The sequence below is a fragment of the Callionymus lyra genome, chromosome 5, assembly GCF_982586985.1.
Source record: "Callionymus lyra chromosome 5, fCalLyr1.hap1.1, whole genome shotgun sequence".
Lineage (NCBI taxonomy): Eukaryota > Metazoa > Chordata > Actinopteri > Syngnathiformes > Callionymidae > Callionymus > Callionymus lyra.
In genome coordinates this window covers 18575160-18589300 of record NC_141822.1, presented here as the reverse complement: position 1 = coordinate 18589300, position 14141 = coordinate 18575160, and the positions used below count along the sequence as shown (strand labels likewise).

General features: G+C 36.3%; 3 protein-coding genes across 3 annotated transcripts; all 3 read right to left on the bottom strand.

The window, feature by feature from the left end:
- Positions 1-740: 740 nt before the first annotated feature.
- On the bottom strand, positions 741-6857 carry LOC148079664 (protein AMBP-like). Its single transcript, XM_087791316.1, has 10 exons — positions 6690-6857; positions 5087-5226; positions 4798-4874; positions 4616-4732; positions 3730-3831; positions 2538-2593; positions 2161-2248; positions 1914-2081; positions 917-1090; positions 741-849 (listed from the first exon to the last, which is right to left on the bottom strand). The coding sequence occupies exons 1-10, from the start codon at positions 6807-6809 to the stop codon at positions 824-826; spliced, it is 1068 nt and encodes a 355-aa protein (XP_087647442.1). The 5' UTR covers positions 6810-6857; the 3' UTR covers positions 741-823.
- Positions 6858-7377: 520 nt separating this feature from the next.
- Positions 7378-9161, bottom strand: LOC148079663 (protein AMBP-like). The gene is made up of 6 exons (XM_087792520.1): positions 9010-9161; positions 8803-8945; positions 8663-8739; positions 8487-8606; positions 8059-8157; positions 7378-7440 (listed from the first exon to the last, which is right to left on the bottom strand). Exons 1-6 carry the CDS (start codon positions 9121-9123, stop codon positions 7433-7435), a joined length of 561 nt encoding a protein of 186 aa, XP_087648646.1. The 5' UTR covers positions 9124-9161; the 3' UTR covers positions 7378-7432.
- Positions 9162-9441: 280 nt separating this feature from the next.
- Positions 9442-13602, bottom strand: LOC148079662 (lipocalin-like). Its single transcript, XM_087792519.1, has 6 exons — positions 13432-13602; positions 11360-11499; positions 11200-11276; positions 10210-10320; positions 10041-10142; positions 9442-9978 (listed from the first exon to the last, which is right to left on the bottom strand). The coding sequence occupies exons 1-6, from the start codon at positions 13522-13524 to the stop codon at positions 9950-9952; spliced, it is 552 nt and encodes a 183-aa protein (XP_087648645.1). The 5' UTR covers positions 13525-13602; the 3' UTR covers positions 9442-9949.
- Between the last annotated feature and the right edge of the window lie 539 nt (positions 13603-14141).

Sequence of the window (14141 nt, the reverse complement as noted above, 5' to 3'; positions counted from 1 at the left end):
GTTTTTATTTACAATTTAGGGCATTTTCTGGCACTTTTTTTTATCATAGAAGAAAAATATTTTTTGTTTGTTCCCTGAATGGGATGTTATTCATTATCTGATGCTAAATTCTGGCAAAGGTTCCAGACTAGAGGTCAGGGGCCGCGTTACACACTGTTGTGTCAGGTGATTACAAACATAAGTCGTGACAAAGGAAATTTACCACAATATAAAAAGTAAACTAAAACTATAAACTATAAAAAGTAAAAGACTATAATAGCAAACGAATCGCAAACTATTATTACATTGATATATTACATTTGGAAATACAAAAGTAAATATTTTAACATGTTGAAGGAATGTTTTTTTCATTTTTCTTTTGTTTGGTTTTTACAGATATAAAATATTGAAAATAAATTAAAAATAAAATAGAATAAAAAGACCTTTAATAAAGAGTTAATAGTTAACTTAGTAATAATAAAAGTAGAAAACTATTTGTCAGTTCTATTGAATCACTCTTGCTGGTTTTACTCATTTAGGCTCAAAGAGTCAAAAGGCCTCATGTGGCCCTCGTTTTACACCTTGACTTATATAGAGAGTGAGAAAACCATTTTGAAAATATTGAAACGCTTATTATGTTGAATTCTATATTTTAAAATGTAAAAAATATTTTACATACAGTGTCTTGAATACATTTTTCAACTAGACTTCGGAGCTTTCTTTTAAACAAAATGACCAGAATGAAAAACAAAGGCTTCGTCTTTGGTCCATTACAGTTTATTTGACTTTTGGAATTTTAACCGTCAGTCTAAATATGTTGCTTGAGTTTGCAGATGCAGGAATCTCAGTTGGCCTTCAGAAGTTCAGGCTCTGTGTGACAAAGACAAAAACAAATGTAGTTTCCTGATCCACTGACGACTAGATGAAGTACTCTCACCATCCTTGACCACTCCGCAGTACTCCTCGCACTCCGCCTTGCTGTAGAACTTGTTGCCGTTGGTTTGGCAGAACCCGGGTTTGTAAGTGACGCATCGACCCACGGTGGAGTCAAAGGCCCAGATGGGCGCCTGACCCGTGCAGTTCACGCCCACCATGGGCAGACGGCACACAGCTGGGGAGGAAACATGTCGGAATTTGACAATGACGTGGATATAGTTCTCGAAACGTCTCACAAGAGCGAGTAATGTCCCAGAATAGAAGCATTAAAACATGAGGGTGTTCCTCAGAGTTCACCTTTAGGTCCTTTTTAATTCACATGTTTCATAACAAATAGTTAACCAAACAAAGTTCACAGAAAAAAAGCTATAACTGAATAAAAAATGTTTTTCTTTGTAGAAAATGAAGAAAGAATCTGTGTGTATTGTCAATAAATACTTGAATAAAGCTATATTCTGATTCAAACGCCAGACTTGACCTTGACAATCCAGCAACGATGCTAATGAAACTATCTGGTTTGTTTTACTAACTTCAGCGTTCCATTGACCCTTGATCTATATTTATCATTGTATAAAACTTTATTAAGCTGTTAAAAGGGAAGGAAAGACAAACATCTACGCGACGGCTACAAAAATATTAGCATTCTTACAGATCTCCCGTCACAACAAGCTCTAGATTTTACGAAGACCTCCCAAAAATCTGCCTTTAAACACCTCCAGCTGGTCAAAAATGCAGCTGCGAGAGTCGAAACAAGAACCGAAAGGTCAGAGGTCGTCACTCCCATCCTTTCACACATACACCGACTCCCAGTCAGACACAGAATCCACTTCACTTTTTGACCCGTTACTGCAGGCGGCCATCTTTTTTTTCCTTTTTCTTCTGTGCTTGTCTGAGTTTAGTCTGGCTCTGATAAGGTTTCTGCCTGACAGGTTTTATTCCCCCGGTGTTATGGCATATGTTACTCTTTGTGTGGGTGAATGTACGAAGTGATTTCTCACCTTCAGTGCGACATCTCTGCAGACACTCTTTCTCCGTCATGAAGTTGTTCTGGTTTCCGGAGCATCCTCCGTACGTGAAGGTCTCACAGGTCATGGAGGACGAGTTGTAGAAGTAGTGTTGCAACAAAGAGAAGCAAGGACCTGTGTCTGGTCCCAACTTACAGTCCACTGTGGAAGATTAAACATTCCAAATCACTCTCTTTGTCACTTCCTTATTTTCAAAAATAATCAGCTGTCGATGTCTCACTTGCGGCGTTGAAGTTCGGAGTGTCATCCCCAGAACCCACTCCTTCTTCTTCAGAAGCCAGAGAGGCAAGCACGTCCCTCCTCACCCTCTGCACCAAAACCATGAAACCACAGTCAAAAACACAGAAACCACCTCTCTTAAGTCATCCACGGTGAGTCGCCAAAACAGCACCCCTGGTGTCATGTTCGTGAACTGCACTCTGGCATATCTAAAGTCAGGCTCAGGGGACAGTTGCAGACTTTGATTAGATATAAAACGGCCCAATGTTTCACCTTATTAGCAGATCATGTAAAATAAAAGCCTCAATATTAGGACTGTCAACAACATCCCAGGTACATCTTATCTTTTAACACCACAATTTAAAAATAGAATTTTACCTTAATTTCAGGTAGAACTGTTGGTTCTTGGACCAGCTCTCCAGGAACACAGTCACCTGTGGGAACAGATTAAAATGAGAATATATTTTAAATGACTTGGGAGTGCAAGTAAGAGAGCCGAGAAGAAAAACAATTACTGGAACAAACAAAAAACAACATATCTATTCCCATAATATCAACGCTCTTGGACAGCAAGTAGATTCTCCAGGTAGAACTTGTAGGAGCCAAGGTGAAAACACGGCTGCTTTTTCAGTGCCTCTAACAAGCTGGGAATTTTATTGTAAAAGTCAACTACATCTTTGATACACAGATCAAAATACTGCAGATGATCACATCATCCTCGGTGGTGATAAAACATGATCTCAAAGGTGTTAAGATATCAATAAAAATTGTTTTGTTGCTTTCAACTTCAACTTTACCGAAAGAATTATCATTCATGAATAAAATATATAATTAAAAACTGAAAAATTCAATAAAGCAAAATTGATAAACGTTTATCAATTAGTATTACCACTTTTGTTTCCATATCAGTGTATGTATTTCATCTCCTGGTATCAGGGGAAAATACCCTGAGGTAACAGCACCACCTGCTGGTGAGTATCGATAAACTACTGTGCAAATCGGATTTTGGAAACTTAAACTTAAATATAAACTCTCCCGTGGAAGTAAAATCACAAGTTAATATTTAATTTGTTGATTTAAATCTACAAAAAGACAAATTTTCATTCAGTTATTTTCCAAGCGTGTGTTTCATTCTACTTCCTGGTCTGACCACAACGTTTGAATAACGATAATAAAATATATATATATATATCGTCTTTTGTTGTTGTTATAAAACTTTTCTAACGTCTGTGTACGATTTTGCTCTTAAAACCTTAATTTGAGGATTTATTTTACTAATTCTACTCCATCGTTTGTTTTCAAATGCGCGTCGTGTGTGACATCATCAATAAGCGACAGGGACACGACAGCGCGTCTATAAAAAAAAAAGGCTTAATCTTTGAATTTCTTATATTGGAAATTATTTTTATTTGAGATTAAGATATACATTCAATATTATTTTTAACATATCTGTCTTAAATATGAGAATAAAAAAATAAAAAATAAATTTGTGAAAACTACTTTTTATATTTGGCGGCCAATAAGAAATGTATAACTTTATATCTGGAGAAGATCGAGCGATTATCTGAACCTTTGTTCTCCTTGAGAGAGATGGAGTCTTCACTGATTCCTTGATCCATCACCAGAGTTCTGAAGTCATCCAGAACTGTCGGTCTCACCTCCTTGGTCCTGCCTGAAGAGAAAAGTTATTTAAACATGTCAACTAATGGGGGGGTCGAGTATGGCAGAAAATGTGTTCCATCAGACTTTTAAGATGAATTTCTTAAAATTATTTTTCATCCAGAATCGAAATCCGACTCTTATTCTGAAAAACAGCTAATTTCAAACACTTATTTTTTTTTTTTTCAGTGCATGGATACATTCAATGTAAAATTAAATGTGTTAAATAATCATGCTTGGATGAATTCAGTTTAAGTGATTTGGTGTAAACAATTAAACGTAAAATAAATGTATGTAAAAGGTAATTTTAATAAATGTAAAAAAATGTATTGTAAAAAAAACAAGGAGAAGTACGGGAGTAAGTGTGGCACCACTAGACTTCCAATATAAATTTCCGACATTAATTCACAGCATCTAAATCACACTATGAATTTGAAAAGAAGTAATGTAACAATATTCAAAGTAAATGAATGTTACTTTAAAAATAAAAATCTACTGTACATAAATAAATTCAGTGAAATAAATCTCGTGTAAAATATTTTATTTAATTTATACTGTATCAAAACGAGACTTTAAAAAAACATCACAATTTAAGCAGTTATTTTTGTCCTTTTAATGCATGAATAACTTAAGTTTAAAATTCAATTTGTTTGAAAAATAAGAAAAAAATGAGTGTACAATTCAAAGTGTGATTTTATTGCTGAATAAAAATGTAGAGTTAGAATTTGTGTTTCGGATCTGATGGCACACATTTACTTCCATAGACAAGACGTTGTGGTCGGATGGGTTTAACTCACTGAACAGCTTCAGAGACGTGACGTTCGTCCCGCTGGGTTTCTGCTTGATCAGGATCATGATGGCGTACTCGTCGTAGTTGGTGTGGAGCACGTAGCCGTCCACGTCCGCCTGCCACCCTGTGGAGAGAGCGCATGATGAACTCTGTCAGGAGTGTGTGGACGTGTTCATGGACGAGACGTACGTTCTATGTGGTAGGAGAAGCGTCCCGCTGTGGTGGTCAGCTGGTACTCCGCAGAAATCACGGAGCAGGTTCCATGTCTGAGGTTTGTGTTTTTAAGAAGGTACATTCCGTTAAAACTCCTTCATTGAAGTGTTTCTCTCCACTTCTGTTTGGTTCTTAGCTAAGATTAAGTTCTAGTTTTGTTAAAATGCATTTAGAAAATGAATAGGAAATATAAGTATTTGATTGGTGTATTGCAGAGCTAAGATATGGGATCTGAAGAGCAAGAAGGTCAAGGTCTTGATGGTACCTGAGAGCAGTTCTCTGCGCCATGATCTTGTCACTGGTGGAACCTGCTTCAAGCACCAGTTTGCCGATCGCGGAGGTGCCGTGGTTCTTCATCCAGGGGCAGGAAGATGCCGTCGCCACGTCGTGCCATGTTCCCAGAAACTATCGGACAAGAAATAAAAGGGCCACAGTGGATGTTTATTCCATAAAACACTAAAATAGCCAAAGAGCTTCCAGAGCTAAATGCTCAAGAGCACTTCATGGTCGGCAGTTTAGCCGTTGCTTGATTCACTGCTAGAGCGTTGTAGAGATTAACATAAAATATTTAGGCTAGTATCTGGTTAAACACTCCTTTTAAAACGATTTTTGAAATCTAATTTTTTTTTTCATGTTGCACATACAGTACATAAACAATATTTCTTTACATATATATGTCACAGTAGAGACTGGAATCTAGTAGAGTTCCGAATTCTACTAGTCGAGATTGGAATTCTTCTAGTGAATCAGGATCTGAATATTATGATTCCGATCTCTACTAGGATAATTCTAGATTCTACTAGTAGAGTTCCGGATTCTACTAGTTGATATTGGAATTATACCAGGACAATCTTCAATTCTTATAGGAGATATTTGGATTGCATCAGAATGTTTTTGAAAATATAATAAATAATTTCATACCTAAAATTTCAGCATAGGCAAGCCTACATTCACCATTACTATTTGAGGTGAATTACTTCATGTATCTGAAAAACCTTCAAAATGATAATTCTTAATTGCATTGTTTGAGATTGTGAAGGTTACCTATAGAAGTTCAGATTCCAAGTCTGTATGTGTAGATTCTGAATAAAATCATGGTTTGTAAGAATATTGTTGTTCCCTTTACTTTAACACCATATCATGAAAATAAATTCAGGTCATGGGACAATCCACAATGTTCCAAATGAATAAGGTCTATGACCTGGACCAGACGGCTGTCCCCATGGTTACCATGTTTATTAACAGAGGGGTTATCAGATATCTAAAATATGAAGTAATTCACCTAAAATAGTAATGGTGAATGTACGCTAAGCTACGCTGAAATTTTAGGTGTTAAATGAATCAGTCTATTTTCCAAAACATTTTCATACAATCTGAATTTCTCCTATTAGAATTGGAGATTGTCCTGGTAGAATTCCAATCTCTCCTAGTAGAGAATGGAAAGCCAAATGATTTACATTTTCTATGTGATTTTAGTGTAGCTTTGATAAAAAAATCTAAAACGTTAATATTGTAAATCATTCATTAATTGTAATCATTAATAACTAGAGATTTGCTAGAGCAGCTAGTTCCCTCAAAAAGTTAAATATTAACCCAATATAACATGTATTTTATCTGAATCAATTGATGTCTTGTTTTAGCATTTGAAATACCATGATTAGTCAAAATTAAAAGAGCTCTTTAAAACAGCAGGGGGCAGTAACGATTCAGAAATCACTCGCATTTATCAACATTTTCAAAATGTCTTTGTTCAGAACTTGAAGTTATTTTTTTATATAGTTAACGGTTAAAAAAAAAACTAGGAACACATGTTTTTTTTTGTTAAGTAATCTGAGCAACTTTTGTGAATTAGAAACAAAGTCACTCACCCTGGACACGTCAAAGTTCTCCTGTGTGGGGAACAGAGGCTCTGTCAGTGCGAGAGCCTCAATGCTGCTGGTCCAGCCCAGAACCAGCACAGCTAAAACCACAACCTCTGGCCTCTGCATCGTCTCAGCCCGTCTGTGAGCAGAAATAAAATCCGTGTCTCTCAGGGACAGTGACCTGTGAGACTTTTGTGTTGTCCTGAGTGTTTACTCACTGGTGTGTACACCAGGAAGATCAAAACAAACAAGAGAAAAGAGCAAAGTTCTTCTTCTCTGACTCTGCGCTTGGACCTGCCAGAACTGATGAAAGTTGGACTTGTTGAACCAACGTTCCACAAATCAATAAGTTCACTGATCGAGTGACTCACATGACAAGTTTTTTAAATAAATGTGTTGTTTTAAAACTGAAAAGTGTTACGGAAATAAAAGTTTTTTCTTTCTTAAACGACTTATACTCTTTCAGTTGTGTTCAGTCTCCGCCCACAGACCACCTTTCTGCACAAAACACATAACAATTGAGACCTTTTGTAGTTTTTAAAGAAGATAAAGAGATCATCTTTATTTATTCTGAGATGCCAAAATCTCACCACTTTAATTAAAATGACAGTTAATGATAATTTTAATTATTTAGTAATTAATTATAGTGAATTGATTGAGAATATAGATTAAAAACATGGTTTTACTGAAAAGCAAAAATGTTTCACAGGAAGTTGAAAGAAAAATGAAGCTGCATTTGGCCGCGTCACCTAACAACCTGCAAAAGACAAAAAATATACATTGAGAAGCATAAAAAAAACATATATTAGGAACATTTACATTTTAGTCTAGTGCGAGGCTAAGTGACGATTGATCCTTTTCATTTATTTTTAAAATACTAATAATATGAATTTATGAATATATGAATTATGTTTTCCGAATCCAGGAACCCATTTAATATAATTATCTATGACAAGGGAGGCTCAAGTGGACACTTAACGAACTGCAGCTTTTAGCGTTTCAAAATTGGCTGTTGACCCAAGGTCCTACCACTAGTGTCCACCAGATGTCGCCAGATGAGCAGTAGATGAATTCACTGTTAACTATCACAGACACATACGATCATGATTTATCACACAACTGTGAAACAGTCACGAAGTATAAAGGAGTTAGGATTAGATTAGTCCAGCTCAGGGTTCAAATTGTTGTTGCTGTCAATAAACGTACGTATCACGGGTGGGCGTGGCCTAAAGTGAACGAAAACCTGTACTTCTTACATTTCGGTAATATTATTTGTAAACAATGATAATAATGCATTTGACATTCATATATATATATATATATGTATATAAAAGTTACTGGAATAAACATAAATGAAAACGGAAATAGTTCTCACCGTTGTTCTCGGTGGAGATGACCGAGTCACTTATTCCGAGATGTTGAACCAAAGTCGTGAATTTGGAAAAAACTTCCGACGTCACGTTGACAGAGCGACCTGCAGATAACATGGATTCAAATGTGTTTGTTTGATCCATTATATTTATGTCATTAATAACATGTTTTAGGCTTAGATTATAAAACGACAGACTTTAATTTGGACCTTTAACGTGATTAAAAATATTTTTTTTACTGATTTATTAAATTTAACTTTAATAGTAAAATAATTCCTTTTTCCTGATGTTTAAATAACAATTGAAATCTATTACTTAAAATATAAAAAATTCTGCTTGAATCAATAATGATCATTTGAAAAATAACTTTAAACCTTCAATTGTTGCCGTGCATTATGGGACTTCCATGGCTAATTTAAAGTCGTGGACCCACCATAAAGCTTGAGGATGGTGGTCCTGGTACCAGCTGCTCTCTCTCTGCTCAGCAGAACCATCAGCGCAAACTCATCATAGTCGGTTTGGACCACGTTTAGTTCAACATCAGCATCGACTCCTGCACAGACAGTTGCGTATAAAGAGAGCCATAACATTATGACCGTCTGTACGAACGTGCGGCGTGGTAGAAGAATCGTCCGGGCCTGTCGGTCACGTGATACTGCGTCGATGTTTTCTGACACGAGCTGTTCCTGCAGGACCAGACGTGAAGATGATGAGGTGGAACTTCAGATCAGCTTTAGATGAAGCTGAACCTGAATGTGGATGTAGTCACGCTGATGTTCTGGGATGCAGTGGGTTTCATCTCCATGGCAACACCGGCAGGACTCGCTCTTCTTCTCTGCATGTAGTGAGGACATGTCGACACCAGAGCCACCTCGTACCAGACACCTGAGAACTGCAGGAGAACGCTGAAGGTCTGATCACGTCTAAGAAAATGTAGTGAAAAGATAAACACTTACCTTGCTCAAATCAAAGCCCTTCAGGGGGAGGATCTCAGATCCTGGTGCTGTCAGGACTCCAAGCATCATCAGGTGTGAGACCCAAAGCAGCAGCAAACACACATTTCTTGGCATGTTCTTTCCACAAAGCTTGTTTAAATTTCAACAAGAACGGAAAAGCCTTATTCGTACCAACAGTGAGTAATCACTTATTGAGTACATGTGTGTGTTCAGACTGTTGGCGCGATGGACTTTGAGTTTTAAACAAAATGATCAATAAAGTTTAAACGACTAGATCTGCCACAATAATGGATTTAAAAGTAAAAGCAAAAACTAAAGTTAAGGCCTTTTCTCATCAAACTTTTTGAATCTGTTGACAGCACATATTTGTTTTAGCGTCATGTTGCCACGTCATCTAGTTGTTGTTTTTTTATCTTGGAGAGAAAACCAAGCTCTTTGTGACTCTTTATTTATTTACAGTTTACCTCAAAGCATTGAACACAAACAAATACAATAACCAAAAACGGTTGACAATACACTTAAAACGAGCTTCTTATCAACAAATCTATCATTTTTGTGGATAGTTTATGCATTGTGTGCCAGGTTGAAGGTACAAAATGTAAGGTATTCAAAACACTTTTATTTTAACATTTATTTGAAACATAAATCAGAAAGCAACACAAAAAGAGCTTATAATTACACAGGCACGCGCATCAACATGTATTCTTTTATTTATTAGTTTATTTATTTATTTTACAAACGTCCCCCCTGCTGTGCTGGGTGGGTCAACAACATTTAAACACGTGTTCGTTGTGTTTATGAATATTTAATCATAACAAAAAAAAGTAATACAAATAACACACACATCATGTTTGTAGTCAGATGGTTGTCACGGCCGACACGTCATCGAGTGAAGCGTGACGTCCTGCAAACAATGACACATCCAGTCGAGTGACGTCACCTAACGTTCAGACGAGGGCGGACAGTTGTCTGCGAACAAAGGTTCAGTGAGAGAGCGTGACGTCGGAGGTGAGAACAGGTGTGTGCGTTACCTGCAGGGGGAGGAGTCAGGATAGACTCCCGAGAGAAACCACGTGACAAGGAAAAGGCTCTGAACTTGTTGGTGATGGATGGTCTGATCGACTGGGAGCGACCTGGACAAACACAAACGAGATTCGAACCGTGAACCTTCAGTAGAGCGAGAAGATGGTGAAGACTCACCGTAAAGAGCGACTTGAGTGTATTCTCTGTGGAAGACTCTGTGTTTGAGCACCAGTGCGTACTCGCTGTAGTTGGTCTCCACCACCGTGATGTCCTTCACCATGTTGTGGCCTGGAACAAGTACGAGTGTCTTTATTTCACTTTAAACGATCACAACATTCATTTCAGAGCTCGGTAGGGGGCGCTACCGCTTACATAGTCTGCGGAGGCTTCTTTCAAATGTAACATTATACAGCAGATCTAGTGCCATCTAGTGGGGTGATAATAAATAAGGCCTTGATTAATAAATAGTATCGATTTAATTTTAAAAAAAAAAAGTTTTACGATTACAATCAAAATGAAAGAGAAATAAAATAATTTCCAGTCCTTATATTTAATTTAAAAAAATATTGTGTGAAGTGTCAAAAGTTATTTTATTTTCGATTAATGAATTAAATTAGTTATAAATTGAAAGGTTGAGTTCGTTTGTATTGAATAATACAAAACCAATAATTTATAGATTGAAAGGTTGAATTTTAAAATTCTAATATTTTCAAAATTAATGACATTAAAGTTATTTATTATTCAAATTCCAATAATAACAAAAATACATTTTCATAGTTTTTTGTTTTTTTTAATGTGTAGCCTTTTAAATTCAAAACAAAAATATTTGTATAATAGTGAGGTCAATCATTTCCAAAAAAAGGATTGATCAAACTTGATCGGCTGAAAAAAATACATTTCAATATTTGGTTCTTTTTTTCTTATTTCATTATTTCATTCTGTACTAACGCCACAAAAAGTTGTCTTTACAACACTTGCAAAACAATTTTCGGATTCTGATACTTGTTCCACTCAAGTTGAACAGCTGTGCCCGGTTGTGAAACCGTGATACCAAACGTGACCACAAGATGGTGACAGAACGCACCACCAGGAGGGTTCAAAATGTGTTTTTGATTCTCGTCTTCCTGAATCACTCAAAATAAACTGTCAATATGTGGGCAGACGTACGGGTGCTGAAGTAGGTGAACTGTCCCGGAATGTTGGTTTTCTCGTACTGGTAGAGTTTACTGCGACAACCTGCTGGTCTGAAGCAAAAAAAAATCACGCTGTAATTTCCTACATCATTTAAAAGATAAAGTTTTAAGATAATCATGATGGTGAGACTCACGTCGCGTCCCACATGGTGAGGTTGACGTTGCCGTTTGGCAATACGGTGATGAAGCCCATAGAAGCCTTTAGTTTGTCTCTGTATGGGACGAAACTGGGAGAGTCGTACGCCAGACCGAGTCGGTACCACTTCCCTGCAAACTAGAACCAAACAGTCTGTGTGGTGTCGACACAAAATACCACAAATGGAAATGAACATCACTCTGAACCCTTTACTCTTTATTTATTGTATCCAAGTCTTTTAAAGTGAAAATTAAACTACATTAGCATAAAGAGAATTTTGCTTGAACTGGTTTTGTAATTATCTTTATTTGATTGTCATGTCAGCATGTTTGGACAGGCATTGAAGTTCTCATACACACCCTTAGTCACTCAATAAATTAGACACAACTTTAATTTTTGGCAAAAGATAAAGTAAGTAAAATGTCCTTTTAAAATTAATTTATTAAAATTAGATTAGTATAAATCAATAAGTATATTTGTTTAATACAATCGAACACTTTTAATCAAGGACACATTTTGTTTTATATTCATCAAACACATAGAATGCTAGCAATTGTAAGTAAAAAAGTTTTGAAGTTATTGAAGTATTTTCAACAGAACTTTAATTCTAAATTAAGAAATAAAGTTCATCAATATTTTTGACTGACTTATTTGTCGTTATGTTGTCCCTTTTATAAACATTTTCCCAAATAAAAAGCAACTCTGTTAAAGTGAAGACAAAGAGGCTTTAAATAAATACAGTCATTTTTTTAGGTTATATACTGTATTGTACCTTTGATACACTTGTGGTCATGATCGAGAAACTTCTGCTTCTCTTTAAACAGCTGACAGGAACTGACCACCTTGTGAACACAATTTGAAAACTAGACACTCCTATTCGGGTTTGGGAAGTTGTGTGTATTATTTTGAGAGTATATTTTTGCTGATGCGGCAGAACCTGGATCATTTCTACCTAGGTATACATTTAGTTTTCTCTTAAAAAGAACCAAAAGGGTCGAGCACTTGTGTTCTTCTTCTTCTTGCAGTAACAATAATACTTTTGGGGCATTCAATCCAGATGATAAAAGTCTAATAACTAAATAAGGTTGTAGCAAAAATGTTTTCCAGGAAGTTTTGCGTTGGCAATGACTATTACACCTTGAATAAACAGACCGTTTGGAAGTAGGCCACACATGTAAGTAGTTGTATATTTTAAGTAAACACTGACCACTTGTTCCACTCACCCACGCAGAATAAACAGTTTAGTGTAAACTCAGCATTGCAACGTATTTCTGAACCTTTTTGTAACGAGTTGACTAAAACAGGGTGTTTTTACTTACAGTATATGATGATAAATTGAATAAGTATGAAAAGAAAATATGACGTAAGGCTTCATTTAAACGCCCGGACAAGCAATTCATCTGGAAGTTTGTGACATACAAGCTTGTTGACACAGAGGCAGGCGAGTTTCTGTATGTACAGTAGGATTCTAACTGTATGTTTCGTCATTCAAAAGTTATGTATTAGATACAGAAAAGATAACTTTTCACTTAAAGATCGAAAAACCCTTTTTTTAAAGAGTAAAACACTGACCTCTAGTGGCGCACTTCTCATTCCGCTACTCTTTTTCTTTTATGAATTCGTTATTTGTGGTTCGTAGATTTACAGAATCAGCTTTTTTAAACTATCACGCAAACACTGGCCGACGTGTTTCTTTTAGGAGCTGACGATTGAATTTTATCAAAAAAGCAGTTAATACAAAAACAATTGTAATACATAAAACAAAGTAATTTATTGAATCCTAGAAATACGAAGATTAATCGTTTTTACATTATTAGTATTAATTTTTATTTTCATATTTTTAATAATTGTAATAATTTAAATTTTGCATCTAAAAACCCTCCATTATTATCCAAAGTTAAGAATTTCAACTTTCAAATTAAATCATTGGAATGGTCTACTTGAGCTGTGGTAAAAATATTAATTTTAAAATAGATTTTTTTAATCAAAAGCCACAAACAATGCATCTGTTTTATAAGTTAAAGTGCATTCAATATTTAAATAATAAGAATAATACGATTGTTCTCTCACCTTCTGCGAGCTGAAATCTCTCTGAGGGCTCTCATCTGCTCGCACCATCATCATGCACATCACCATGGAAACCGCGGCTATCCTGCTCCTCATGGTGGCGCTGAGAACTGAAGGAGGTAGTTCCTGAAAAGAAGATAAAGTTTGCGATCAGGAGCTGAAGTGAAGGTACCGGGTGGCGAAGGCTGTGGCAATATTTGTTTTTTCCTCCCGATCCGCCCACCGCGCCGTCGGCCAATCACGGGCGAGGTCCAGGCACAGAAGCCAAGTGTTGAACATGTGTGGCTCCACACACAACCACTGGCACACATGTGCACCAATCACAAGACAAATCCTCCCTTTTTTTCTACCTTTGTGGTCGTCGAGGAGAAGTGACAAGTCACAAGAACAAACCTCCTGATGTCACAAGATTCCGTGACACAACAACGACTCCTGTCTGAAAAGGAATCAAACATTGTTAGAGAAGAAGTAGAAAAACATTCTTTCATAATCAGGTTTAATATCTGACAAGTTTGTACAGCAGCAGCATCACAAGCATCGAATCTCAAACTCATGTCCAAACGTGTCTCTCATTTTTCTCGACACCAGTCTCTGAAGATCAAACCTTTTTCTTTATCATTCAGAGACGTTTTTGATTCCAGTCATAGAAAAGTTAAAAATAGAAAGGTTTGAAAACAATTAAAACCTTTTTGAAAAGTACATGGACATGCGTA